Source organism: Diceros bicornis, chromosome 13 (assembly GCF_020826845.1).
Source record: "Diceros bicornis minor isolate mBicDic1 chromosome 13, mDicBic1.mat.cur, whole genome shotgun sequence".
Classification (NCBI taxonomy): Eukaryota; Metazoa; Chordata; class Mammalia; order Perissodactyla; family Rhinocerotidae; genus Diceros; species Diceros bicornis.
The window spans coordinates 31,052,474-31,080,370 of record NC_080752.1 but is presented as its reverse complement, the minus strand read 5'-3'; the positions used below and the strand labels follow the sequence as shown (position 1 = coordinate 31,080,370).

At 57.3% G+C, this 27,897-nt stretch overlaps 1 protein-coding gene across 2 annotated transcripts; it reads right to left on the bottom strand.

Annotated features, from left to right (window-relative positions):
• Positions 1-395: 395 nt before the first annotated feature.
• Positions 396-26,461, bottom strand: PLOD1 (procollagen-lysine,2-oxoglutarate 5-dioxygenase 1). Of its 2 annotated transcripts, XM_058552913.1 has the most exons (20): positions 26,228-26,461; positions 24,754-24,801; positions 19,200-19,291; positions 18,000-18,133; positions 17,341-17,504; positions 16,080-16,192; positions 14,423-14,486; positions 12,925-13,022; positions 11,964-12,065; positions 11,259-11,390; positions 9,607-9,728; positions 8,422-8,526; positions 7,875-8,000; positions 7,421-7,562; positions 6,715-6,828; positions 6,044-6,109; positions 5,309-5,413; positions 3,910-4,056; positions 2,725-2,850; positions 396-1,291 (listed from the first exon to the last, which is right to left on the bottom strand). In XM_058552913.1, exons 1-20 carry the CDS (start codon positions 26,301-26,303, stop codon positions 1,136-1,138), a joined length of 2,232 nt encoding a protein of 743 aa, XP_058408896.1. In that variant the 5' UTR covers positions 26,304-26,461; the 3' UTR covers positions 396-1,135. The 2 variants fall into 2 exon arrangements, with proteins under 2 accessions (XP_058408896.1, XP_058408897.1); XM_058552914.1 differs by lacking the exon at positions 24,754-24,801 and having other exon boundaries at positions 26,228-26,460.
• Between the last annotated feature and the right edge of the window lie 1,436 nt (positions 26,462-27,897).

Sequence of the window (27,897 nt, the reverse complement as noted above, 5' to 3'; positions counted from 1 at the left end):
CAGCAATGGATGGAGGGATGTGAGCTCTTATTATTAATAAATGCCCTGATGTGTTATCAGTGCTACAAGAAGAATCTGTCCAGGGTATGGCAGGGGCCACCAGAGGTTGTCTGTTCTCTGATGTTCATGTTCATAGGGAGGGTGGTCAGCAAAGGCTTCAGAGAGGAGGTGACACCTGATGCAGATCTTGAGAGATAGGAAGTGTGCCCCAGGCAACCAGAGCCTGGGTCACAGTAAGGATTTACGGAATATACAGATGACATGGAGATCATGTGTGACACAAGTCACCGAGTCTGCTGACATAGCCTTTCTCGCCAACCATGGGCTCTTACAGCCTCTGCCTGTGGACACTGCCCGACACATGCACACTCGCCACCCAAGCATCTCCCACTCAGTGGTTTGGATGACCTTTAATAGAAACTCCCCTGTTTCTGACTGTCTGCCCTCTCTCCGGAGGCATCCAGGACAGGGTGACGCAGTGCAGTGTGTGGACATATCACCCCCCCACCCCCAGCAAAGGTCAAGTAGAGGACGCAGCTGTGGCATCAATGCTTTTCCTGTCTCCCAGGAGGTTTTCTCAGTCACCGTCTCCAGGGGACAACGCTTTGTTCTCATGACAGGAGCCATGGAAGAAGGGGCTTCAGCATTCCCAGGGGCCAGGCGGGGACAGGAGTCTGATCCAGGTCTCTGTGTCCACCCTGAAGCTTGAAGCAGAAGTCCCTGGGGCGGCAGCTCTGCCTGGGAGAAGCTCTGGGGCATGGCTTCCCACCCCTAGAGTCTCTCTGGGCAGCTGGGTGAGCCCCGCTTCTGCACAGGTCTCGCCCCGTGGATGAGGCAGAGGAAGGGGGACTGAGTTTTTCAGGAAGATGGGTGGGAGAGGATGAGTTGTTACAATGCAGCCAAAGTGAAGAGCATCTCCCAGGGCTGGGTCCAGAGCACCAGGAAAGCCCCGGCCAAGGAGGTGTGCTCTGCCTCCGGCCTGTGGCCCAATCTCTCCAACGGCGGCTCCAAGAGCAATGGAAGGTCAAGAGCCTGGAGGCTGGACTGGGTTCCCTGGGACCCCGAGGCCCCAGAGGCTGCTGGGCAGTGGTTGTTGGCAAAGAGGAAAAGGTCCGAGGTGGCCAGGCCAGGCCAGTTAGGGATCAACGAAGGAGACGGCGATGTAGCGGGTGCCCTTGGTGGTGGGGAGTCCCTCGTGGTAGTGCGTGAGTCGTCCGGGGTGCATGAGGGTCCAGCCCTTCCGGGGGGCTCGGATGGAGCAGTTGTAGCGCAGGAACCGACAGCCCCCACCCTGGGAGACAAGAAGTGTCAATTTTCCAACAGGAAGCATCAGTTTCCCAAATGGAAACTGGGCCCTTCCCTACTGCCCCCTCTTCTCCCATCGGAGCCACCACAGCCAAGCAGCCCTCAGCACAGCCTGCCTGGGAGGCCTGTGGAGTGACAGCCATAAGCTTCCTAAGGAAGACACTCAGCAAAGACCCAGGGATCAAGAGCACTGGCCTTGGAGTCAGGCAGCCCTGGGCAAATGTCGGCTACCCCCTTCACTAACTTTGTGACCAACCTGAGCCTCAGTTTCCCTTTCTGGAAAATGGGCATTAAACTGCACAGGATTGTGAGAATTAAATGAAATGATACAAATAAGAACTTAGAGCCTCTCAACCTTAGCACCGTGGATATTATGGGCCAGACAATTCTTTTTTTTTTAAACTGTGGTAAAAAAGACACAACATAAACTTTACCATCATAACCATTTTTAAGCGTACAGTTCATTGGTATAAGTACATTCATACTGTTGTACAGCCATCACCACCATGGGCCAGATAATTCTTTTTTCTGGGGACTGTCCTGAGCAGCCCTGGCCTCTACTCACTAGATGTCAGTGTCACCCCCATAGTTGTGACAACTGAAAACACCTTCAGATCTTGCCAATGTCCCCTGGGGGGGCAAAATCGTTCCCTATGAGAACTCCTGGTACACTGTAAACTCCCAAAAAAATGACAGGTGTTTTTATGGCTGTCCTTCACAGTGCCCAGCCCCAGGACTGGGTCCCTAAAACCTCTTAGAAAATAGTAGCCTAAGAAGTGAATGAGTGAACGAATGGCTGGCTCCCTAAGTGATCACACCTAGAGGCCTCCGTTGGGGCCCTGAGGCCCCCAGACCTGCTCCCTCCCCACCCTCATGTCTCCCTGGTTTCCCCAGCTTTCCCCTCCACACCCGGACTCACCCTGTCCATCCCACCATTCCCAAAGCAGCCCCCTTACTTCCGAGGATGAAAACCCTCAACTCCTGATTACTACTAGCCATCAGTCCCTGAGTCCTTACTGTGGGTCCAGGTAAGCCACTACCTGGAGGAGCTCATTTAATTCTCACGAGTCTATGGAGGGTGCTCTAAGTTTTCCCATCTAACATACGAGGAAACTGAGAGGCTAAGAAACATCCTGAAGCCACCGAGCTGGTAAGGGCGGAGGCAGGACCCAGGTCTGGCAGTCTGGCCTCAGACCTCCTGGGCCCGTGCTCTATTGCGCCTAAAGCCTCCTCCCTCCCACCAAATTGTGCTCTGAACCCACCCCTTACAGGCAGCCTTCCCCACGGCCTGGAGCCCTTTCTCTCTGGTTCTCTGGCGCTGACGTCCGCTGGGCCCCTCTGCCTCGACCAACCTGTAAGCTGCTCACCAGTCAGCCCGCCCTCCCGCCTGCCCCCTGGGCTGAGGCGGCCCCTGCTCACCTCGTAATCCACCCCGACCCGGTTCAGGGCGATGTTGATGGTGAAGGTGGAGGCGTCGTGGTGTGGCATCAGCGAGGGCTGCTCGTCAGGCTTGTAGCGGACGACGAAGGCCAGGTCGAACTGCGCCTGCGGCAAGGAGGGGGACAGGGAACCGGCATCAGGAGAGGCCACCCACGGCCGGGACGGGCGGGGCGGACAGAAGGGCCCCTCATCCAGTCTGCTGGAGTGTCGGCTCCGCGAGGGCAGGCTTGTTTACGCTGTGTTTCCAGTGCCTGGAACAGCGCCTGGCACAGGAAAGGTTCCCAATAAAAATGTGGGCGGGGCCGGCCTGGTGGTGTAGCAGTTAAGTGCGCGCGCTCCGCTGCTGGCGGCCCGGGTTCGGATCCTGGGCGCGCACCCATGCACCGCTTGTCAGGCCATGCTGTGGCGGCGTCCCATATAAAGGAGGAAGATGGGCACAGATGCTAGCCCAGGGCCAGTCTTCCTCAGCAAAAAGAGGAGGATTGGCATGGATGTTAGCTCAGGGCTGATCTTCCTCACAAAAAAAAAAAAATGTGGGGAGGGAGGGAAGGACAGAGGGGAGGGAAGGAAGAGAAGGAAAGGGAAAGAAGGGGAGGAAGTGGAGGAAAGGAGGAGAAGAGAGAAAGGAGAGAGGGAGAGAGGGAAGGGAAGGAAGGGCGGAAGGAATGAATCTAACCCTCAAAGCCCTTTCTGGCAACCATCTAGGCTGGTGATTCCTTGAGGCAGGGCCCAGGCATACTCGAAGCAGGTGTTTGAGGAAAATCCTTGTGAACGAGGAAGTGACCGAGCGAGGGAAGGAGTATGAAAGACAACAGGCAGTCAACAGACACGGGTGACGGCGCTACCGAGAAACTGAGGGAAGGAACGCGCATGCCGGCCAGCTAGCTGGGGGCTTGTTTGGTGAGCTGGCACACAAGTCACTGAGGACATGGAGGAAAGATTCAAAGGGGTGGTGTCAGAGGTTCCAGGCTGAGTGGCCTCCCCCTACTCCAGACTCTTGCCACCAGAGGCCCCGCTTCCTGATGGGAGACTTCACTCCTGCCTGGAGACCAAATATTTAGGCCTCTGCCCCAAGCTGGGAATGCTTCTCTCCCCTTTGCCCCTCTCCTCTCCTTAGTCACTCCCCCCTGGCCCTCGTCCTGGCTGCCCCCCAGGCGTGCCCACCCTGGTGTAGTAGCCGGGGTAGAGCTTCTCCGTCATGGGGGCGATGTACTCCACCAGGAACTTGTGCCACTCCCGCTCGAAGCTGATCTGGTTCATGTGGATGTCGATGGTCGGCACGTTTTCGTAGCCACCCTGGATGCGGTTGTCCTGGAAGGGACCAAGGAGAGTGTGGTAAGCAGAATTCTGAGATGGGCCCCCAGGTGCCCACTGCCTGGTGTACATTGTCTAATCCCCTCCCCCTGACCTGTGGATACAAGGGATAAGGTTAGGTTATAGGGCAAAGGTGAGGGGTTTTGCAGATATAATGAAGATAACTAGTCAGTTGACTTTGGGTTAATCAAAAGGGAGATTATCCTGGGTGGGCCTTTAAATGAGAATCTTGAAGAGAGAGACTCTGTCTCCTGCTGGCCCAGAAGAAGCAAGTCACCGTGAGGTCTCCAGCTGTGGGGAAATGAATTCTGCCACAAGAGCTTAGAATAGAACCCTGAGCCTCAGATGAAACCCTAACCCCACCTGACACCTCAGATGAGACCCTAACCCCCTAGCTGACATCTCAATTGCAGCCTTGTGAGACGCTGAGCAGAGGACCTGGATAAACCACACCCAGATTCCCGACACACAGAAACCCAGAGATAATAAATGGGTGTTGTTTTAAGCTGTTAAGCTTTGTGTTAATTTGTTACACAGCATAGAAAACCAATGCGGAGGGCCACAGGTTAGCTCAGGCATTGGAGTCCCAGGGCTGGCCTGACAGCTGGAGCACAAGGCTTAGCCAGACCTCAGAACGCATGGGCTAGGCCAGCTACTGGGTTCTGGAGATTAGCTCAGCCACCAAAGCATGTGGATTAGCAGGTAATCAAAACCACAGGTTAGTCCAGCTGCTAGGTCAAAGGTTAGCCTATCTCTGAGGCACACAGGCCCAGAGGCTCATGTGCCTTTAAAAATGGTTCCTGAACTTTCCCAGATGAGTGCAGATATGGGATTCCTCCTTCAGGGAACACACAGCCTCTCACATCTGCCACGCCACTTGCTTCTGCTGTCTGGTGAACTGGGCACTGACATCACTTCCTAATTCCTCCTCATCCCACACTTGCTCATTCCCCCCGCCCCAAGCCCATCTGGGGAAGGAAGCTAAATCATTCTAATAACAAACCAGGAACTGGAAACCTCGCAATTTAAGATTAAGGCAGCTCAAAGTCACCCAGCGGCAATGGCAGTTTGGGGACCAACACTCCACCCCATTTCTCAATCCCTCTACCCCTAAGTGTCAGCCCTGCCAGCACTCCCATCTAAAGAGTCCCAGAGAGGTTGGCTAGCTGGCCAGGAACAGAGCCCAGAGGGTGGGCACAAGTGGAGGGGCAGCCTCCCGCAGCCCCAGCCTAGGCGTCTGGGGCCCCACCTTGTTATCTCCCAGAGACCACTGGCCGTAGTGCTCCATCTCCTCCACCAGCTCGTCACAGGCCGTCTCCGTGAAGATGGGGAACCAGTAGACGTCCGGGCAAGGCTGGGGAGGGTGGGGACTCAGTCATGGGGGTCCACAGTGCCACCACTGCCTCCTCCCTCTGCCCCCACGGCCCTCTGTGCAACCCGCCGCAGGCAAGACCCCTCATGTGGTCCATGCCCTGCCCTACACCCTGGTCTGTGAGTCCTCCAAGTGTCCCCATGAGTGTCCCCATGGAGCAGGGGCTCAGCGAGCTGCTAAGGGAGAGGGAAGCAGAGGTCAGAGCTGCCCTTCTCAGCCGAGGTCACAGAGCTCCCAGCGCCAGTGGTGGGAGGGGGGCAGGGATGTGCATATTGAGGGAGCAGAGGCCCCACGCTCCGGGGGAAGCAGAGAAGCACCCGCTTCTCACTCCTGGCCCATGGTCCGCAGCTGAGACCACATTTGGGGATGTTTTCTTCTTTCCTGCCTGGGCCAGGGAAGAAGCCTCAGGCCCCTGCAGACTCCAGCTGGAAAGTGCCAACAGAAGGGGCCATCCTGCTGCCCATTCTCTTGCCCATAGCGCTGCCAGAGCAGAGAAAAGCGCCTCCCCTCCTCCCCCAGGTCAGCTGGTTTCGTTCCTCCGCCCTCCATCCCCGGAGCAGGTGCAGGGTGGAAATCTAGCAGCTTCGTTCCCAGAGGGCACGCAGCCCTTACCATCTCCACCAGCTTCCCCGCCAGGGCCTTCGTGTAGTTCTCGTGGATGTACTTCTCCTTCCAGTCCTGTGGGGAAGGGGAAGTGGGCTAGGGTCCTCGGGCCTGGCCTAGGCCAGGTGGGGCTCACCCCTGGCTCAACTCCATGGATGCTCCAAGAGAGGTTCCTCCCCCCAGACCCCGTGCAATGTGAGTGAATGTGTGCCCGCCTGGGTGCACAAGTGTGCCCACAGGAGCTGGTGTTTGCATGTGTCAGTACACATGTGTGCATGTGTGTACAGGTCTGTGTGCAGGTCAGCCACAAGCTCGCAACATCTAGGAACACTTCACAACTTTCTCCTCCTCTGATCATCATAGCACCCTCAGCGATGAGTCAGGCTAGGACAGTATACCCATTGTAGAGCTAAGATAACTGAGGCCCCAAAGGTCGAGAGGTTCAATGAAGTCACAGCCGATGGGCCACAAACCTAGGATCTGACTCCCGGTCCCTCCTCCACTAGATGGCGCTGCCTCTCAAGTCGCCCTCCTCTCGCGACCCAAATCCTGCCCCACAAGCCCGGGGGCGCAGAGGTAGGCAGATGGCCCACAGGGTCCCAGCCATTGTCAGGCTCTGAGAAGGAGGCACCTCAGACCACAGGATCACTGGGGTCCCTGCCCACCCCCCAGGGCCTCACCTCCGGGTTGCTAAACACCTCCCAGAGGTCGTTGTGGAGGTGGGTGGTCTGGTAGCTGTCCAGGGAGAGCAGGTGGCCGAAGGCGTGCCGGTTGGTCAGGAACAGGAACACGTCCTGCGGAGAGCGGACAGGATGTACGAGACCCTCCCCCACCCTGCATGCCCCGGGAGGGCAGGACTGCAGCCTCCTCTGCCCACCAGGTTCCAGTTCACAAGATCAGGGAACAGAGTGCAGGTCACCCCATCTCCCCAGTGCCAGCCCAGGCCTGACAGGGAAGGGAAGGCTTCCTGGAGGACTGAATGGGAATGAAAGAACGAAAGTGTAAAAGAAAAGGATGGTGTTCTAATCTTCAAGTTTTGGGCACGGGGGGAAACATCACCCTGCTGTCACATTTAAAAAATAGCCACAAAAAAATATTGGGTGGGGCACTGGGAGAGGGTAAGGGCACATTACTTGGAGTATGTTTAGGTGGAAAGTTTAGTTTTCTTTAGGCTCTGTCAAAAATGTAAATAAAATAGATGGTGTAAAAACTGGGTCCACTACAATGATCCCTGCAGACCCCGGGGACCAGCACTCATGCCCGGTGCCCCAAGTGCCCCCACCGGGCCCTGGCAGCCTATGAGCAGCCCTGCGGGAACCTCAGAAGCTCCAGGGCCTATGGCTCCCCGTCAACAGGGCGTCTTCTGACTGCCCAGCCCAGGCTGACCTGCTGCCGGATATTGGCACAGAAGGCCATGTCGGGGTCCAGCTTGCTGTGGTGGAACAGATCTGTCTGCTGCAGCTCAGTCCGCAGGGCACTGCCCTTGATCAGGTAAATGTTCGAGATGTAGGGCACATTCCAGACGCCACTAAAGGAGAGAGAAGAAGATGGAGGGGGCCGCAGGCCAGTGGTGACGGGTCACAGGCTGGGGGTCAAGGGCCAGGGGGAGAGGAAAGTCAGAGGCTGGGAGGGCCCGAGAGTGCTGATCTGATTCCCCTACTCTGGGCACATGGGCCCAGGATAATTGTCAGGAAGTCCTTCTGTGTGTATGACTGCAGTCTTCCTCGCTTCGGGTTCAGCAGGAATTTGAGGGCAATAAGGGTAGGGATACTGGGGAGGGCGGTGCTGAAAGGCCAGGGGGAAGAGAGATGAGGGTACCCCCTATGCTGCAGGTACTTACACACGGCGTCGCTGCACGATGTCTACGTAGTCCTCGGAGCGGGCGTAGTAGCCATCTGCACTCAGTGCCCCCCAGAAGTTCGACCACAGCCTCCCGTGGCGGGTCATCAACGGGGCGATGACGTTCCTGAGGAAGGGAGCCCTCAGTGGGAGTCCCTCTGCCCCCTGGGAGTGTGGGGCAGATCTAACCAGGAATGGGGAAGAGCAGGGCGAAGGCCTTTCAACCTACAGGCACCTCCCTAGGGCAGAGCCTGGAGTGGGGTCTGGCCCATCTGGTACATGCTCCTTCCCACAGGGCAGCCAGGAACAGAGGGTGGGACTAGGGGCAGCTTGGGGCTTGTAGCAGGGAGGTGGGGAACACCCCAGACCAAGGCAAGGGTGCCAGGCAGAGGCAGGCCCAGGGTAACAGGTGAGGCCGAGGAGGAGGAGGAGGAGGCAGGAGAGGGTCTCCCACCTAGGGCCCAGGCCCATGGTAAGCAGGGCTGGGCCGGGAGCCCTGGCTCTGAGGGCCTTCCCACCAGCCTGCGGCAGCCCACCCCCAACCTCACTTGTTCTGCTCGATCAGCAGCCGCAGGGTCTTGGGCTCGGTCAGGGCCACGTCGGCATCCACGCTGAAGTAGTAGGTGCAGCCACGGTCCTGCCGGCATAAGTCCCTGCAGGGAGGGGGATGCAGGGTCAGCGGGGCTGGGGCTCTGGTGCCAGCCTCCCTGCCAGGATCCCAGAGCCACCCTGCGGGTGCACTCTCCTCCCTTGCCCATATTGATGATCACCAGGTACCAGCAGAGGGTCTTTAGAGAGACGGTCAGCCCAGTGCAGGTTGGGACCAGCAGACTGGAAGGTCCCACCCGACTCTCAGACCCAAATCCTGGGCCACTAAGCTGTCAAGATGAAAGCCCAGACCTTGGCAATCAGTGTCAAGTGCCCTGAAACCCATGGTCCTGGGGAGCATGACCCACACACAGGTCCCTACAACACCTGGGGGTGGTGGTGGTGGTAAACTGGTTCTGCCTTTCTGGAAGGCAGTTGGGTAACTTGTACCAAAAGCCTTAAAAATGTATGTTCTTTTTGTTTATCTGGCTCAGGGCTCACCAAACTACAGCCCATGGTCCAAATCCGGCCCACTGCCTGGTTTCATACAGCTCTTGAGCTAAGAATGGTTTTACATTTTTAAATGGTTGGGGAAAAAAGTCAAGAGAAGTCACGTGAAAATCATAAGAAATTCACATTTCAGTGTCCATAAACAAAACGTTTTGGAGCCCAGCCACGCTCACTCGTGCTGCAACAGCAGAGTCGAGCGGCCGCAGCAGAGCCCACAAAGCCGATTTACATAGATGTACTATCTGGGCCCTTATAGGAAGTTTGTCAACCTCAGATCTGGACTGTCTAATGCGTCTACAGTCAACAAAAACTACTTGTTTGTTTTAATAAAGGAAAAAAATCAGAGGTTGTTTCTCGAATTGTCAGCAGTTATCTACTTCTGGCTCTCCAGTCCTTCCTCTTTCTCTGATTTGCTTCCTGAACCCAAATGATGCTGCTTAGCCCAGCCCAGGAGCCCCTAGGTTGGCCAGACAGAGACTATTTCCCCTTTTGACAGATGGGAACACTGAGGCCCAGAAAGGGGCAGGAACTTGCTGGAGACGACACAGCCTTCTGCATGCCTGTCTCCCGGCCTGGTGCCCCTCCGCCCACCACCATCAGCAGACATAACGACAGCGCCCTGGCCCCCAACTCACGCGCCCATGCTCCTGGCGTCAGCGTTTGCCACCCGCACCTCGGGGCCCACCAGTTTCACAGACTTGTACTCGCCGCCGTGCTCTGCCAGGAACTGCTCCACTTGAACCTTGTGGTGTTGCTCCTGAGGGGTGAGGGGACGGAGGATGAGGATGAGGACAGAAGATCAGAGACCACAGCACTCCTGGCACTGCAGGCTGCTCTCCCGCATCCCGGCACATCGCTGGGTTCTGCTTTCCTACCTCCAGACCTTTGCCTATGCCAGACCGTCTGCCCGGGGTGCCCTTCCCTGACTATCCTTTGACCATCCTCCCCTGACCAGACCAGGCCCACAGGCCTCTTAAGAGCCTCTGTCACCAGGACAGCATCCCCTGCCCCGCAGGTCCCACATCCAGAATCGCTGATTCTCCTGGTCTGGGGTGTGGCCCAGGCACCCGCTTTGCACAAAACGTTCCAGGTGATCCTTGGACTGCGCTTTGAAAAACTACAGTCCCTACCCAGGGCCGCCTGCACGGGGAAGCGGAAAGAGCAGAGTCTTTAGAACAAAACCCAGGATTTAGAGCGAAGCCCGGCTCTGCTGTGATTGGCTGTGTGACCTTGGACAAGTCTCTTCATCTGTCTCAGCTTCCGTTTCCTCCCTTGTAAAATGGGAGGGCGATCATGCCTCCCACACAGGGTCCCCATAAGAAGTCGACAAGTCAGACGGAGCACACAGTAGGTCCTCCAACACGGCCTGTGACACTTCTCTTTCTACACAAAGTCATAATTCACAAGCATGCTGTTTGATGTCTCCAGGGAATCTGGGGGCCTCCCGAGGGCAGGGCCTATATCTTTCCCGTTTCCATGTGGCACGCTGCACAGTCGAGTGAATGTCTGTGACACAGGCAGAGAGCTGAGTCGAGTGTGGGCCATGGGTCCCGGGGGGTGGGGTGCAGACTGCAGGGCTGAGAGGTCTCAGAAAGGGACGACCCCAGATGGGGCAGCTGAGAAGACTTTAAGGAAGACCCAGAGCTTTGAGAACAGGTAGGATTTGGAGAGTATATCTGGCACCCCAGTTAGGGAAACCGGGAGAAGCAAAAGCTGAAAGGCGGGCCTTTGGGGGGCTAGGAAGGAGAGGCAGGACAGGGAGGGAGCTAGGAATGCTGATTCCAGGCCTGCTCCCCACAGAACAGCAGCCCTCAGGGCCTTCCCCGAATCCCGAGAAGGTCCTCAAGGAACAAAACCAATCTGACTATCACCAGATCAAAGTAGGAAGGACTGATGGGGCAGGGAGGAGAACAATGACAACAGCTAAGAGCACCTCCTATGTGTCTCCTATGCGCCAGGCACTCTATGCACTTCACATGTCAACTTGTCTAACCCCCGCAGCAATTCTATGTGGTCAGCACTGTTATATCCCTATTTAATCAATGAGAAAACTGAAGCACAGAGAGGCTGAGTAACGTGCCCAAGGTCACACAGCCAATATAAGCAGTGGCACTGGAATTCAAACCCGGCCATTCAACTCAGGAATTGGGGGATACAGCCCACTGCCTACTTCCATTTGGCCCAGATAACCCTGGTTCAGTCAATTCCTCAGGATCTCAGGCCACCTCGTGAGGCTGGGCCCTTGACCCATGCCACACAGCGACCCCGCCAAGTGCCTGCTCCTCACGTGGTTGTGAATAAAAAGCTGCATCTGTTTCCGGGGGTAGCGGAGGCGCAGGAGCCGCTGGAAGAACAGGGACAGGAACGGCGTGGGCTGTTCGATGAAGACGCCAACCAGGACTGCGGGCAGAGCTTCGTCCTGCATGGGGAGGGGCGGCACAAGAGTCCAGTGATGGCGGCCACTGTGCCGCCACTGCTGAGCCCCAAGGGTGGCCTGAGGGGTCCAGAGCCAGAGGCAGAGGCGTGTGGACTAGCAGGAAAGGGGCCTGGCCCAGGGGCTCCAAGCAGGATGTGCAGGTGGACAGAGGCAGGGACTGCAGGGGAGCAGCAGGAGGATGTCCCTGCTGGGCACGGGGAGCAGCATGAGCCTGGACTTGGAGTGACGGATGGCACGCTGTCGCGAGAGCCTGGCTGGCACAGGGTTTGGAGTGGACCATGAATGAGGGTAAGGTTCACAATGAGGGGTGAGGGAGGGGGCTGCAGGAAAGCCTGAAGGACCAGGCAGAAAAAACCCGAACTTAGGCACCTGGGGGAAGTTGGAGCCATGTGTAGTCTGAGAAGGCTTCCAGGAGGAGGCGCCTGGGTGAGGAGGAGGAAGCAACCCCAAACAGGGAGGTGACCCCTTTACCTCCCACCAAAGACAAGTCTCTTCTAGAATCACCCGTCCTCCCCCATCCCAGGGGACGGAGCCCCCAGTGTCCGGCAGCCTTACCCCGATGCCCTTGAGGCTGCGCAGGCCCTCGTCACACACAGTGCAGCCCGTCTCGAAGGTCCAGAAGCGAGGGATATAGTTGCCCAGGTAGTTCAGCTGCAGCTGCCGGGAGACAAGAGGTCTGAGAGAAGCCGGGCCAGTCCCACCCACCCAGGACCACCGAGTCACATCTCCCCAGGCCCCTGGTGGGCCCGCACCCCAGCCCTCTACCACCCCTAAGGGGGCAGGAATGTGACTTTATCTTGGGCAGGTCTTGGAGAGCGTGTTCGTCCCCCCGGAGGTCACCAAAGTTGCTCTGAGGGAGAGCAGAGGAAGGACTCGACGCTCTGGTGCTTCATCTCTCCATCTCCTGGGAGCTTGTAAAATGCAGATTCCTAGGCCCCACCCCCCTCAGAGATTCCAATCGAGCAGCTCTTAGATGGGGTCAGGAAATCTGCATTTTTAACACGCTCCCCTCCCTCTCCCGTCCATATGATTCATGGGTAGTTGAGAACCACACTCAGAGAAATGTGCTGTGAGATGGAGGCCAGTTCCCCACGGGCCGGTCTGCACCCCAGCCCCTTCTGTAGCCCCAGGAGTGCCGGGACCAGTCTGTCCTGTTCATGACTGACTATGCCTCACGCCCTGTGCAAACACTCAATAAATGTTAGCTGAATGAAGAAATGAATCTGCCCTGGGGTGATGAAGTCCAGATGACTCAGGGCAGCCCAGCCTAAGCCTGGATGGGGACAGCGGCCTCCTATGTGTCCTGTGGTCCAGCAGGGATGGACAGGGCATCACCGACCACCACAGTAAGGAAGGAAGGCGCCACACTGAACTCAGATGTGAGGTCAGAGGCGGCAAGCTCACACTGGGGCCCAGGTGGGTGGCCCTGACCCCAGAAGCTGTGAGGTCACAGTGAGAGCAGAATCGGGGCTCCGGCCCCCCTCCCACTCTCCCAGGGGCCAGGGCCCCTCCTTACCTTGGTGGGCCCGTTGCCATGAATCAGGACCGGGAGGGTGTCATAGGCCAGGTTCCGTGCTCTCACATGGCCCATTTCAAACTTGAGCACGACCTCATCTGGGGGTTAGAAAGCACAGCCGTCCAGCATTAGGCCCAGGCTTGGGGCTCGTGGGCTGGGCTCGAATCCTAGCTCTCCCCCAGTGACCAGGGGGTGGCCCTGGGCTAGTCACTTCACCTCACTGAGCCTCAGTCCCTTGTCTGTAAAATGGGGGTAAGAGTGGGAGGATTCCGTGTCCAGCAAGCTCTTAGCCCCACGCCTAGCCCATCGTGAACATGGAATCCACAGCAACCCCTATAATTTATTGTGATGACTTGTTAGAGTCGGAAGCAGGGGCTGGGGGAAAGTGAAGACCTGAGCCATCCCAGCTCCAGACACAGCTCAGAGAAGCCCCAAGGGCAGGGCCTGGGAGGCGCCTGCTCTCACAGGCGTGCAGAGCAGCCCAGAGAATAAGCCAGCCACACCGGAAGGCCTGGGCAGGGTGGGGACAGATCCCGTCCTGGTGGAGAGAGCCCTGCGGCAGGTCCTATTACCCGTGCTCTGAGCCTGTTAGTTGCACTCAAGACAACGGGCGGAAGCTGCCTTGTCCGACAGTTACAAAATGCAGAGGGGCCTTTTCTTCTCAGAGGCCTGAGAAGATGCTGGGGAGGGAGGCCTTTGTGGTGGGTGGTCCTGTGAGGGAACCCCCTCTGTGCAAGCTCCTGGCCTGCCCAGGAGGTGATCTGGACCCAGCTTCTTAACCTATGCTCATGAACTCACAGAAACCACAGCCAAAAGGATGCAATGTTTCTGCACCTTCCCGGGAGAGGGGCCGTAGCTTTTAGCAGATTCTCAAAGGGGTTCATCTACCCCATAAAATCACCATGCAGTGATCTGATCCAACTTCTCTTTTCTAAAGATGGGAAAACTGAGGCCCGAGGGGTGTGTGTGTGACTTGCCTGAGGTCACCCAGCAAGAGAGTGGCAAAGCAATGTCACCACCAGCCACAGGCTTGGGGCCAGCCCAACGGCATTTGTGGTTTCAAGAACCAAGCAGCCTCTGGCTTCCCAAGTGGTCCATCAGCTCCCTGCCAGCTCCGTGTCCGCCCCCAGGCCAGGAAGCCTTCACCCGGGAGGTGGGAGGCAGGGGAAGGAGGTGAAGCAGGCTCACCTGTAAGGACCAGGGACGCAGGGCAGGGGTCGGGCATCTGCTGTGTGGATCACCCAGCTCCTCCCAGGCTGAGCGGTTGCCTCCCTGCCCCTGGCTCTGTGGACCGACCTCGTGGCCCTCCTTTCTCCACCCCCAGAGAGACACAGCTCTGCCCCAGAACGTCCTGGTGGTCTCTGGGGACCTGGGGATGGGGCGGGCGACCTCCCAGCACGATGGCCAGAGAGGAACCAGCTAGTTCTCCTCCTTGGGCTCAGGCCCTGCCTGGAATCCTCACCTCCTTCTTAGCACCCCTCCCCATGGGGCTGCTCACCTAGGGCTCCAACCAGGTTCTGGAAGATACGGCAGCGGTGGTCCAAGGTGATATTGATCTGCTCCTGCAGGAAAGAGGGTGCCAGGCTGCAGCAGGGACAGGCTCCATCACACCCAGTGTGGGCAGCCTGCCCTCCCACCTCTGCCACTTCCTCTCCCCACATCTGCTTTGCCCTGTCACATCAGGGCAGCTGGGAGCCCTGGGAAGGCCAGCCAGTGGCCAAGCCCCTGGGATCTACTGATCTACTGGCTCCATTCACAGAGACCTAGAGACTCTCAGAACTGGAAGGAATCTAAGGAAACAGCTGGTTCCACAACAATAACAACAACCATAATAATAACAAACGCTTGTTTAGCACTTTCTGTGCCAATCACTATTCTAAGTATTTTATATATACATATATATAAATTAAATTAATCTGGACAACATCCCTATGAAAAAATACCATCATTATTGCCTTTTATAGGTTAAAAAACAAGGCACAGAGAGGTTGGGTAACTTGCCCAAGGTCACACAGCTAGTAATTGGCCAAGCCAGCATTTGAACCCAGACAGCTTGGCCCTGAAGTCCCCGTACACGGCACAATGCTGTCTCTTCAAGATACGACTGTCTCAGGCCGGCCCCGTGGCTTAGCGGTTAAGTGCATGTGCTCTGCTGCTGGCGGCCCGGGTTCAGATCCCTGGCGTGCACCGATGCGCAGCTTCTCCGGCCATGCTGAGGCCGCGTCCCACATGCAGCAACTAGAAGGATGTGCAGCTATGACATACAACTATCTACTGGGGCTTTGGGGGAAAAATAAATAAATAAATAAAATTAAAAAAAAAAAAAAGATATGACTGTCTCATGGAACCCTAGTCCAGGCTGAGGAAGGGCAAGTGGCACTCTAGGCTTGGCCCTCATTCCATCGAGAGCAGCTCCACTCTTACGTTTTAGACCCTGTGTTTCTGCAAGCAATGTCACTGGAGGCAAAGGGGAAGGAGGAACGACTGAGTTAACAGAAAGATCAAGTTAACAGTTTTCCATTGCATAAGTCCAACCACTTCATTTCATCATTTCATGGATGATAGAAACCGAGGCCCAGAGAGGGGAAGTAACTTACCCTAGGTCACACAGCACAGTATGGATGGGGGTTGGGGAGGTAAATAGGGCAAAATCCAGGAATCCTGGCCTCCAAGGGCTCCCTAAGATTACTGCCTGCCCAGGGGACACTGGCTGGGTCTAGGGCTGCACTGGCCTGGTTCTGCCACCTCCATTCCCCTCGATGATCCCTGTTTCAAGACAGGCTCAGAAGCCTGTCAAGATCTCATCAGCCCCCCAGGAACCTCCCCAGGTAGGGGGGAGGGGCAGCTCAGCCTGTCGGTTCCTTTCATCACCACTACCTGACACACGGTTGTAAATTCCTTGTCTCCCTGACTCGAGGGTCCATGAGGGCAGAGACCTCGACTGTCTTGTTCATTGCCATATCCCCGCCCTGCACCTGACAGTGTCTTCCACACAGTCGGCTCTCAATAAATATCTGCTGAATTAATGAGTGAATCGATGAATGGATAAATGGGGGTGTTAGGCCCAACCCAGCGGTTCAGGCCTCGGGGGGCTGCTTCCAGTGCAGCCTGGCCCATGGGATCCAGGATTCCCAGCCCCGCCTGCTGCCTCTTACCCTCTTCTCTGGGTCCAAGAAGATCTTGGTGTAAAAGAGCTGGTCACTGTCGCTGTCCTGGCCCTCCCACTCGGCCACCAGTTTGCTGAGGCTGGGGGCATAACCGATGAAGCCTGGGGATCGGCGGGGGGACAAACAGAGATAGACACTTAGCTTTTGTCCTCTAAGCCAGGGGTCTCTTCCCAGCCTCCCCTCTCATCCACCTCCCACTGCTTTACCCACAAGCCCTGCCTCCTCTCAGAAGTCCTCCTGGATTGAGAGGAGGTGATGTCTATAGGCTGGAAATGGCCTGCCAGTTAATGCCACTTGGTGAGGAGTTCCCCCTGAGCCCAGAGAGGAAGACAATGGTGCCCACCTAACGGCACCAGCTTGGGTGCTAGGCACCACATAGGTGGTGAATGAATGGATTAGACCAGGAGGCCCTAGAGAGCAGAGCTGGCAGGGCACAGGCTTGGAGCCCCTTTTCTACAGTTATCTGGGAAACTTGGCCCAGAGAAGGGCAGAGGCTGGGCCAAGGTCACACAGTGCACAGGGGCTTAGAGGGAACAGCCCACACAGCTCCCTGGCTGGAGTGCAGACTGGTAAGAGGAAAAGCGAAGACAGCCAGAAAGGGCCCACTGCCACCCACCCCAGGGGCCACCTCCACCCCTGGGCCAAGGCCAGGCCAGGCCATCTGGATGTGCTAACTCTCGTGGCCAATGGGGAAAAGTGGCTGCCGGGAGCAGATCCCCCTTCCATAGCTGGACAGACGAATCCAGAATAAAATACGGATTTTATTCTCTACTCAATGGGAAGCCATTGAGGGATGCGTATGGATTTGCATCTGGCTGCTGGCAGAGAACAGACTGGAAGGGGGTGAGCGTGGAGGCCGGCAGAGCAGTTCCCAGTCTACGGCAGACGGCCAGGAGCCTGGTGAGGAGGTGGCAGTGGGTGTGGACCGGAGAGCAGAGTCAAGAGATCTTTCCAGGCGGGAGTGATGTGACTCGCCGACAGACTGAGGTGGGGGAGGGCAAGGGAGGAATCAGGGGTGACTCCAAGTCCTGTCCTGTGCAGATGGGTGGCCGTTCATGAGATGAGAAAGACTGCAGGGGAGCAGGTTTAAGGGTTAAAAAATCCGGGGTTCTACTCAGGACATTTGTGTTGGGGGCCTGTGAGATGTCTGCGTGGATGCGAAGCAAGGGAGGATCCGCACAACAGCAGCGGATGGACCCCTCTGGAGCCCGCCCGGCCCCGCCACACACTCCGCACCCGGGCTCCTCACCTCCAGAGCCCAGGAACCTCTTGCCATCAGACACCACCGGGTACTTGGCCTCCAGCCTGCGGTCTGGGTAGATGAGCTCCTCGGCTGAGAAGACCACCTGGCTCCTGGCCTGCCGGAACTTCTTCAGGAGCTCTCGGGGCCCCGAGGCAAACACCACGTCATAGCTGTGGCCAGAGCCAGAAGACAGGGCAGGGCGGAGGGGGAGCAGGGGGAAGATGCGGCAGGGCAGAGGGGAGCAGGGGGAACACAAGAAAGGGCAGAAGTGAGCAGAGGCACAGGCAGAAGGAGACCTGGATCAAGGCTCCCCATGAATCCCCCTCCTCCCACAATCTGGGGACTGGATCTGCCCTGTTGTCTCTGGCCCTGCCCGCCTGTTCCCATCCCACCCTGGGCAGGGATGTCCCCATAGGCCGTGCCCTTCTCAGGCTCAAAACATGGCTCGCCACACCTGGGCAGGTCCCCTGCCCATCTTTTCACCAAGAGTGGGAATGGGCTACACCACAGGGTCTTTCTTGGGGTCCAGAGACCCCCTAAAACTGTAGGCAACCTTAGCTAGAGTGACCCACTCCTTATCCCCAATGTCCTGGGAGGGCCTCATTCTAGAACAGTCTTCTATCTCTCTGCTGAGGGCCCCACCAGGGAAGCTCCCAGCCACCTACCTGTCTGTGAAGAGAATGACCAGGTCCTCCTTGTCTGCGTGCTTCTCCAGAGCTTTCTTCAGCAGCCGAACCTTCAGCCCTCCGCCTGCCGACGTTTCCTTCTCCCCGTCCCAGTCCTCCCCCAGGCCCAGCGCCTGCAGAGCAAGGTCCTCAACGTGGGCTTCTGGTAAAGAACCAGCTGGCCAGGCAGATTCCCACCCCCACCTGGGCAGTGATCATCTCTGCTTCTGTCTGTCCTCCAGCTCCTCCCTCCCTTGCGGGGAAACCTCCTACAACATGGGTGAGGTCGTGTGACCACACCTGGCCCATCAGAGTGTCCCATCCCTCCCACAGCCAGAAGGTTGAGCACATGACCCAAGCACGGCCTATCAGAGTCTTCCCTGGGACTGTTCTGTTAAAACTAAGGAAAGGCTGTCTTGTTCTGCTGAGGTTAAGAACCCAGGGCATGTGAGTCTGTGGCTGGTGGGCATCTTGCCACCATTTAGAGAGTGCATGTCTGCAGATGAAAACAGGGCCTAGAGATAGAAAGACAAAGCCCTTACCATGCTGCTCAAACCTCTAGATACAGCTGTGCCTGAAGACACCCTCTGCTTTGACCCTCATTCATGTGAGCTGATACACTTTCTTTCTGGCTTAATGCCACTAGACTGCAAGTTGTGTAGGCAGTGCCATGGTCTGTCTTGTCCATCATTCTATCCCCAGTGCCTGCCACTGTGCCTGCCACAAGGAGGCACTCAACACACTCAGCTGAATAGAGGAATGTCTCCCTGCAGGGCTCAGCCCCACGGACTGCACACAGAGGACACCAAGCCCGTGCCACTGAAGGACTGGGCATTAGCCCGTGTTTCTTTAGAGCAGTGTTTATACAGGCAAGATCTCGAACCCAAAATCACCTGGGGGGAATTTGTGGAAATGCAGATTCCCAGGCCCTGCCCTCTACACTAGTCACACCCCCCAGGTGAGTGTTTCGCACACTAACGTGAGCACCACCACATCCCTCCCCAGTCTCACTCTCCACACGCTCTCCATCTCCAGCACCTCCTAGACTTTGCCCACGTTCTGCCCCCTCAGGCTTTTCCTAACTCTTCGTCATCTTCCAGGCTCCAGAAGCTTTCCCTCTGGCCCCAAGTCAGTCTGGGAAGGGCGGACACCCAGCTCCTGAAATCTCGGCTGTCTCTGCCCTGCCCAGGGGGCCCTCACCTGGATCTTGTAGTTGAAGAACTGTGCTGAGCGCTTGAAGCGTCGGAACCCCTCGGACTCCTTCGTGGCCACTGTGAGGACTAAAAGGTTGTCTGGGGACAGAGAAGGGTGCAATGAGTGGGAACGGAGGATGAGGAGAGCCGTTCCCAGTGACCTGTCAAATCCCCGTAGGATGTGTCTTCGTGTCAACCCATTACAGACAAGGGCCCAGGGAGGGATGCACCTAAGATCACTCAGCTGGTTAATGACAGAGCTGGGACACAACCTAGGTGTCCCGATTCTCCTCCAGGGCTCCGTCCACCTGGCAACTGACCAACATGACAGGAAGCGTCCAGAGCAGAGGTGTCTGCACCTTGCATTGTGGGACTGGGTCTCTCTGGATTTAGGGGGCTCTGGCCTCGCACAGGGGTAGAGGGATGGATTCGCTCTGAATGCTGAACACCAGGAGGACCTCTCTGGCCAATGTCAGACATTAGCCCAGAGATGGCCACCACTTTCCATGCCTGCACTCAGGGCAGACATTGCTAATCAATCCCAACAGACTTTCTTGCTGAGCCTCACTCAGCCTTTGATTCTCCCAACACCGTGAGAACCAATGAGAGTCAGCCTGGAGCGGAAACCGACTTGAAATTCCAGACTTCGGCCAGAGCAGGTGTACCACCTTTTTAACAAGGGACCTCTCAGGCTCAGTAGTGTGGTTTCACCTCTGCAATAGAACCTGCTGGAAACAACTCCCCAGACAGCATCTCTGGGAGCCCTGGGGAAGCCCCTCCCAGACCACACTTTCAGGCTGTGTTTTCTCAGAAGTGAAGGCTCTGTAACTGGCCTGCCTGGTCAGAATCCTAGCTCTGCTCCTTACCAGCTGTGTCACCTTTCTGAGCTTCAGTTTCCCAAAGTAAAACAGAAATAATAATAGTACCTGCTCCTCAAGGCTACTGGACTAATGAAACGAGATCCTTGTTGGGACGCTGGCATGTGCTAAGAGCTGATTAGTGAGAGGCAAACGTCTTGCTCCGGCATTCAAGGCCCTCGCTCATCAGCCGGGTGACACACTCATTCCCTCCACTGAGTGGGCCCCGCTCTAGGCAGAAGTCTCACCTTGCTGGGCTCCTCCCTCCTGCCAGGACCCCTCCCTCTGCCCTTTCTCTAACCTCCCTCCAGGTCCCAGGACCAGTGATGATGACACCTTCTCTGCACCACCTCTTTGAAGCATTCTCAGATTTCTCCCGACCTCTCTTCTCCCCTCAGAGGCAGGACCCCACTTTGCAGCGCTCATCACTGTTTGACGGGGCGAGCCTCACTTCCCTGGGGTCCAGGATTTAACACTTTTCCAGGTGAACAGACCCACCCAGTGGCCAGGCCAGCACAGGCAGGTAAGGCCCTCCCACACTCCCACCCAGGACGTCAGAGGAGCCTGGGCTAAAAGATCAAAGGGGTCCAGCCTGGCAGAGCCGGCTGAGCAGAGGCCCAGGCTGCTGGCCCCAGAGCAGGGGGCTGGCGCCAGGCGGCCCAGCAGAGACTGGCAGGAATCCACTGGGGGCGGGCCCAGGGGCAGAAGGCAGGTGTGGAGAGAGGAGGCCTCACCACCCAACCCTAGGATGCAGGAAAGAGGGGTGCTGCTCACACTTGGGGAAGGGCTCCCCCCAACTCCTGCCAGGATGGTTAAGTCTCCCCTTAGGTGAGGAGAGCCAGAGCCACCCGCTCTGAGGCCCTCTTGTCACAGACAGGGGCTGCCAGGGACGGGAAGAGTGTCACATTTCATGATGGAAAAGGCCAGCGTGTGTCTGTGTAAGATTCTGGATTCTTGATTGGAGCAGGGCTCCTGAAGTCAGGCAGCGGCGAGGGAGCGGGGAATGGGGTGGTGTGTCTCGAGGCCCCTTTCTTGAGTTCCTGCTTCTGAATAACACTAAACTGTGGCTCACTTTTATTGAATACCTTCGGCATGCTGGATTCTGTTCTCAGCACTTGACACATACTAGCCCACCCCTTTACAGTTAGGAACCAAGGCTCAGATGTGGTAAGTAACTTGCCCAAGGGAGCCGGGAAGTGGCAGTGCCAAGATCTGGACACAGATGCCTGGACCCAGAGTCGCCTCTCTTAACCTCTGCGTGCACTGCCCAGCCTGGGACGGCGGCCAGGCCATCCGTCTCTCCATCTGTCTAGCTGAGGTGGAGGGGAGGGCTCTCCCCACACCCCATCTTCTTCCCACCCAGCCTGTCTCTTCTCTGTTGTTCTGGCTGCCGCCACGTGCCCCACTGTGGCCTTAACAAATCCTGGGTTCCTTGGCCCACACAGCGCCTGCTCCCTGGCCAAGGACCCCACGAGATCACCCAGTCCACAGGATCCCAAACCTGCCTGCATATCAGCATCACAAGGGAGGCTGTGAAATCCAGACTCCGGGCCCTGGCACAGAGGTCTGAGATGGGCCCAGGAGTCTGAATCTTCACTTCCCAGGTGATTTCTGATGTCAGCCGCATTTGGAAACCTCTGATCCACCTCATCACCTGGTCCTGACTCTGGGCCACAGTGCAGGGGCCTGGGAATGGTTCACAGCAAGGGAACTCAAGGCAGGCCCCGCCCCCAAGGGACCTTGGCATTACCTCTCAACACCCCCACGAAAGCTGCCTCAGTGAACCCAGCCTGCACCCCATTCCCTTGTCCTGCCTGCAAAACTCGCTCCTTCCCCTAGAGAGGCCCCAGTCCACCTCCTCCAGGAAGCCCTCCTTAATCTCATCTCTTATCTGGGCAGTCCTCGGCTGGTGCAGCCTCCGTGTGTCCAGAAGATGATATACCAGTACAAACCTACTCCTCTCCCTTCGCCAGGCCAGGCCCCCAGCTGTATTTCCTTGGTCTCCCTCTCCCTCACCATGGCTGGGACTGAGTGAGACTCTGGCCTGGTGCACACTGCCTGGCCTTTGGGAGCACCGTGGGAAGGTGATTCTAGAAGCCCTGCCATCGCTGAGCCCTCACTAGATGCCACGGGCTGTGGGAGGTATGATACATTCCTTATCGCATTTAACTACCAACACCATAGGTGGCAGGTGATACCTCCATCCCCCCTTCTACAGGTGAGGAAACTGAGGCACGGGGAGGCTAACTAACCTGCCTAAGGTCACGGAACCTAGAAGTGAGAAGGGAATGAGCTGGAATTCCACATGCCCGTGCTCCTACCCTCCCCATTTCCCTGTCCACCACCCTGGAATGCTGGGACTCGGGATGCAGACAGTCCAGCATTTCCAGCCACCTCCTCAAGCCTCCCAATGTGGGCACTCAGCTCCCACCACAGGGTGAGGACTTTCCCTGACTCACCGCCGGGCTGGGCCAGAGCTCTGGGCAACAGCAGGGTGACAACGTGGAGGGTTCGGTTTCCGAGCACCAGGGCCCTGCCCACCTGCTTTGTCCAGTCCAGCCGGCCTGCCTCGGGCTGAGGGCAGCGCTCTCGGCCCTCCCGACCTGCCACCCCAAGTCCAACAGTGGTTTCCCCAGACAACGACCCGTGACCCAGGGTCAGCAGAGATAAACAAGGCAGCAGAGGGGAATAGCAGAGACAGATTGCTGGGCACTCGCTATCTGAGCCTCTCTGTGCCTCTGTTTCCTCATCTGTAAAATGGGAGTAATAACAATAATAGTACCTTCCTCCAGAGACTCTCGTGAGGATGAAATGAGCTAATGTCCATCAAGTGCCTAGCACAGTACCTGGCCGTGGCGGCCACATGGGCTCTTGTCAAAGGGAGCCTCCCCTAAGAGAGGGAGCTGTGCAGGCAGGTGCTCCCCTGGTGGTCGGGGATGGAGAGGAGCCGCCTTCCTGAGCAATAATGATGTGGAGAGGCTGAGCTAGGGGGCTTGTGGGGAGTGCAGACATCCCCCTGGGGTCTGAAGAGAAGGCTCAGAACTCAGGCCTGGTTCAGCTGTGCTCTGGCTGACGACCCCTCCATCCCAAGCAGTGCCAGCCCAGGCACGGGCGCGGACAGTCAGTGTGGGGCCTCGGCTCTCAAGGCATTGTCATGACACACCCGGTCTGCTCTCTGGGGAGGTGGGAATCAATGAAGTCCCTCCCCCATCCTCCAAGCCCACCCAGGGCTGGAACAGAAGCCAGAAACAGAGACCGGCAGAAAGGCAGATGTGGATCCCAGTGCCCAGCAGCCAGCTCTGCCTCCCCTGGGTCTGGCCTCCCACTCATTCCGCTGCCTCCGGTCTCCTCAGACTCCCCTCCTGACACACACACATCCAGCTGGGCCCTCCCTGACTCCTGGGACATTTCCAGTTCCTACTGTGGAACAGCACGACCTGGAACCCCCACCCGAGCCCAGCTCACATCCCTGGAGCCTCGGATCTCAGCAGCTGTCAGGCTCCGGCTGGTCCTTCCCTCTCCACGGCCAAACCATGGCCTGCAGGGAAAGGTGTGAGCCCAGGGAGAGAACAGGGATCAGCCAGAAGCCTCTGCAGAAGGGAAAAAGGACGTGGGGCATCTGGACTCTCCCACCACCTCAGCTTGACGGAAATTTGCTTATTTGGATGCTTTTTTGTTGAAGGCCCTTTCCATCCCCCACATTGCTCTGGGGGCTCCCCCAGGACAGAGCAATGTCTCCCTCCTCAGGCACAGGGCTCTCTGGGAGCAGAGGGTGTGTCTCCCCCATCAGATTGGGTGTCCACTGAGGTGAGGAGCTCTGTGTCCCCCCTCAGACTGGGAACCCCCTGAAAGTGAAAACTCCATCTTTCTCCCCATGTGCCGAATCCACAGGTGTTCAGGTGCGGAGGGGGACAAGCTGCCGAGCATCTCCACCCACCACACCCCCCAAGACGCCACAGCAAATCCCATAGCAAAGGCCTTGCCGTGCCCCCGTCCCCGCGCCTGCCCCAGTGGAACGCTCCTCAGCAGCTGCCCCAGCCCAGCCACCTGGTGCTGGACTGGGCGTCCCGCCCGGCAGGGGAAGGGAGGGGAGGTGGCCTCTCCGGGGGCTGCTGGCGGGAGGTGACACCAGTCAGTGGGCAGCTTGGGCAAGGCCTGCTGGAAAAACTACCATCCCACTCTGTCCTCCTAGCCAGCAGGCTGAGGGTCCCTCCTCAGCTGAGTCTGGGGGAGTTGAGCAGGCTCCTCCAGGCAGCGCCTTCAGGCAACAGCCACCCCCATCCAGAAGTGGGGGTCAGCAGGAAGGATCAGTGGGTCTGAGTCCCAGGCTATGACTCCACCTCCAACCCGCTGTGGCAACCTGAGACCAGGTGTTTAACCTTTCAGGGCCTCAGTCTTCCCATCTGCAAAATGGAGCTAATGATTCCTTACTTATCAAAAGGTCTGAATGGAGCAAGAGAAGCACAGGGCCTCAACATGAGAGCTTCCTGACATTAGCCCCATGCCTGGGGACCCGCTGTCTCTCGTCCACCAATCAACGATCTACTTATGTCTACGAGGTGCGTTAGCTGGATTATCTCAGCAACATCTGAATCCTGCACCCTCCATGAGGCCTGCCTCGTGTCTACTCGGCCCCCTCCCATCACCTGCTGGGTGTCAGGGCACCTGCAGCCTTGTCATCAACTTGGTCCCTCCCTGACTCACCTCTCTGGGGTTCGTCATGGGCAGCTGGCGTTTCTCTCCTGGGATGGTCTGGGGTGGAGGGAGCCCACATCAGCAGAAGCAGGGGAAAGAGAGGCCCAGGAAAAAACAGGCTATTAACAGGACTTCTGGCTCCTGGCCAGTGAGTGGACCTAGGCCACAGGCCCTTTGCACACACCACCAGCCCAGCCCTGAGCGCAGCACCTCCCTCACTGGATTTTTGACCTGTCTTACTGCCCTGCTGGGATACTCCAAAAGCTGGCAGCACTGGCCCAGAAAACGCCTTTATGAGCCAGGCAATGAGCTGAAGCCTCACCAACAGGCCTCATCCCATGGATTCCTTGTAAGAGCTGTAGGGGTGAGGTATAGTGCACCATTTTGCAGACTAGAATACCAAGCCTCACGAAGATTAAGCACCACCGGCTTTACCACTGCGAGATGTGTGGCCTTGGGCACAACCTGGCACAAAGGAGGTACTCAAAAATGGTTCCCACCCCTGCCCCAGGCCCAAGGGTCTGCTATACCGCCACCCTGCCCCCTCAGGCTCCCAGGTTCTCCTGGAGGGTGGGCCAAGGGAACAGGGCTCCATGGGAGGTGTGGCCAGTTCAGCTCTGCTTCGCTGGGATTGCCTACAGTCTATGCCCTCTTTGGTGCTCTCAGATGCTCAGCGGGCAGCCCTGGAGGCGGCCCAGGGAGGGCTAGGGAGAAGAGAAGCACCCACTCAGGATAGTGGGGCCCACTTTGAAATCCAGTCTGCCTTGGGGATGTAGAAGGAGCACTAGACCTGGAGTCCAGCAGACCTCAGACCAACCACGCCAAGGCTAGACAATCCTAGGCAGTCACGGCACCTGTCTGGGCCTCAGTTTCCTCATGTGCAACCTGGAGTGATTAAGGCCCACCTGGCAGGGGCAGAGCAGACCACAGAGGACACAGGTGAAAGTGCAGAGGGCTCTGCAATGTGAGCCACTCATTCCACCTCCACCCCCGACCCGGCCCAGCAGCTGATCACCCCCATGGTTGTGAGGCCTAGTGGCTCCAAGCTGGGCTCAGGAACCAGACACACCTGGTGTCGGTCCTGGTGGGTCTTGGGCAAGTGAATCAACCTTGGAGCATCAGCTCGCCCAGCGGAAAAACGGGTTTAACAGAATGCTCTTCCGAGGGTTGCAATCATGCTTAACAGACGCCTGGCCCATCATAAGTGCTTCATAAATAGTAGGCATTGTCATTATTATTGTGAGTGCTATTATCACTCGACCCTCTCAGTGCTAAATGGGACTTGGGCTGTCCCTCCCCTCCCAGCTGCACGAATGTGGGCACCGCAGCCCCAAGAGGGGAAGTGATTTGTCCAAGTCACCAGCGAGTCAGTGTCAGGCAGCGGAACCCAGACCTCCTCGGAAGCCCAGGCCTCCCACACAGATTGATCCTTAGAAAGGCAGCCCCCAGACCAGCCCTCCCGCCCCGATCCGCACGCCCTCACCCTCCGGCTTGGCGTCGCCCTTCGCTTGGGCCAGGAGCAGCCAGCCCAGCGGGGCCAGGAGCAGCAGAGGCCGCATGGCCGAGGTCTGGGACGTCCGGCCGGCCCGGCGGCGCTCGCAGGCTGGAAACTTCGCGAGGGGCCCGGCAGTCCCGCTGCCACGCACTGGGCCCGCCCCGGGGGCGGTGTCGCGCCGCCCCTCTCGTCCTTCCCGGCGGCGCTCCCGGGGGAAGGGTTTTCCTGCAGACTTGCCCGGACCGGGGCGTCTGCGAGCCGGGGCAGCTCCCTCGGCCCGTCCCCGCGGCTCCCGGGTCCTTCCGCCGCCCGCCCTCCGCCCTCCTCGAGGGGGCTTCACCGCGACCAGGAAGGCGGGGGAGAGGGGGCGAGGCAACAACGTCTATACCTAGATTCCGCGCCGAGGCCTGAGGGTGTCAATAACCGTGAGCCTCAGTGTCCTCGCCTGAAACGTGGGGATGATGACAGCATCTAGTCATCGGGTCTTGCCCGGGTTGATGACTTGGCTATCTGTAGTGCACTTAGAACAGCACTCAGGAGTTCATTAGTCTTCCCCAAACCCATAGGCGGGAGGGTCTGAGCCCGGAGTGGGGGGCGGGGGGAGCAGGAATGTGTTCGGAGGCATCCACGCCCCTGCCCAGACCCTCCTGGCTGCTGGAAATGCAGACAGTGCATCACGTAATCCGCCTCTATGTCCCTGGGAGGCCAACCTCTGAGCCGAGGAAGGTCTTGCTCCAGAGGTCGCATTGTTAAATGAATGAATGAAAGAAATTGTTAAGAGCCTCTTCACAGTCGTGGGTCTTCTCAAAGCCCAACATCTCAAGGGTCTCTAGAACAGGCTCCCGGAGCAGAGGTCAGCTAGCGGCATCCATCTATGGGAAAAAAAACCTTCCCTTCCTTAGAAGAGACCCTCAGACAGAGATCACGGAGCCTCTTTCCAGCAGATTAGGCTCCAGAGGAGTGGGTGGTGGGCACCACCCTGGGTGGGTGGGGGTCCCCCCACAGAGGGAAAGGGCAGAGGGAGGAGGAACATCATGATGTCAGTGAAGAAGCCAGAGCAGGCCATGCGGAGGTGCTGGGAAAAAAGAAACCAACAGCCCTCTAAGACTGCTTCGGCAGGGGAAATACACCACCAACACGATGTTAAGCCGCAAAAGCAGTATATACAGGACGACCCCATTCAGTAAAAATATATTCTTAGAGATACAGTGCACAGACACAATGCTAAAAGAAAATGACAGCCAAATATTTACAGTGATTATTTCCAGGTTGTAGGATGATGTTATTATATCTATATTTTTATATACTACATTATTGCCAGGTAGTTTTTTTCTTATTTATATTTTTCAGTGCTTTTAGGATTTTTTTTACAGTGAATATATACTATTTGTACAAACCAAACAAAATCAACACATGTTATTTTTTAGAAGACAGGTACAATCCCTGGGAACCTGGGAGACCATCTTATTGTACAGAGATTTATTCACTGTACAGATGGTAGAAGCGAGGCCCAGAAGGAACCAGCGGCAAGCCCGAGGTCACAAGGCAAGTACAGGGAAGAGGCCTGAGTCCAATCCAGGGCCTCAGCCACCCAACTGGGACCCGGGGCGGGGAGTTGCTACAGCTGGGGCAGGACTTGGTGCCAGAATCCACCGGAT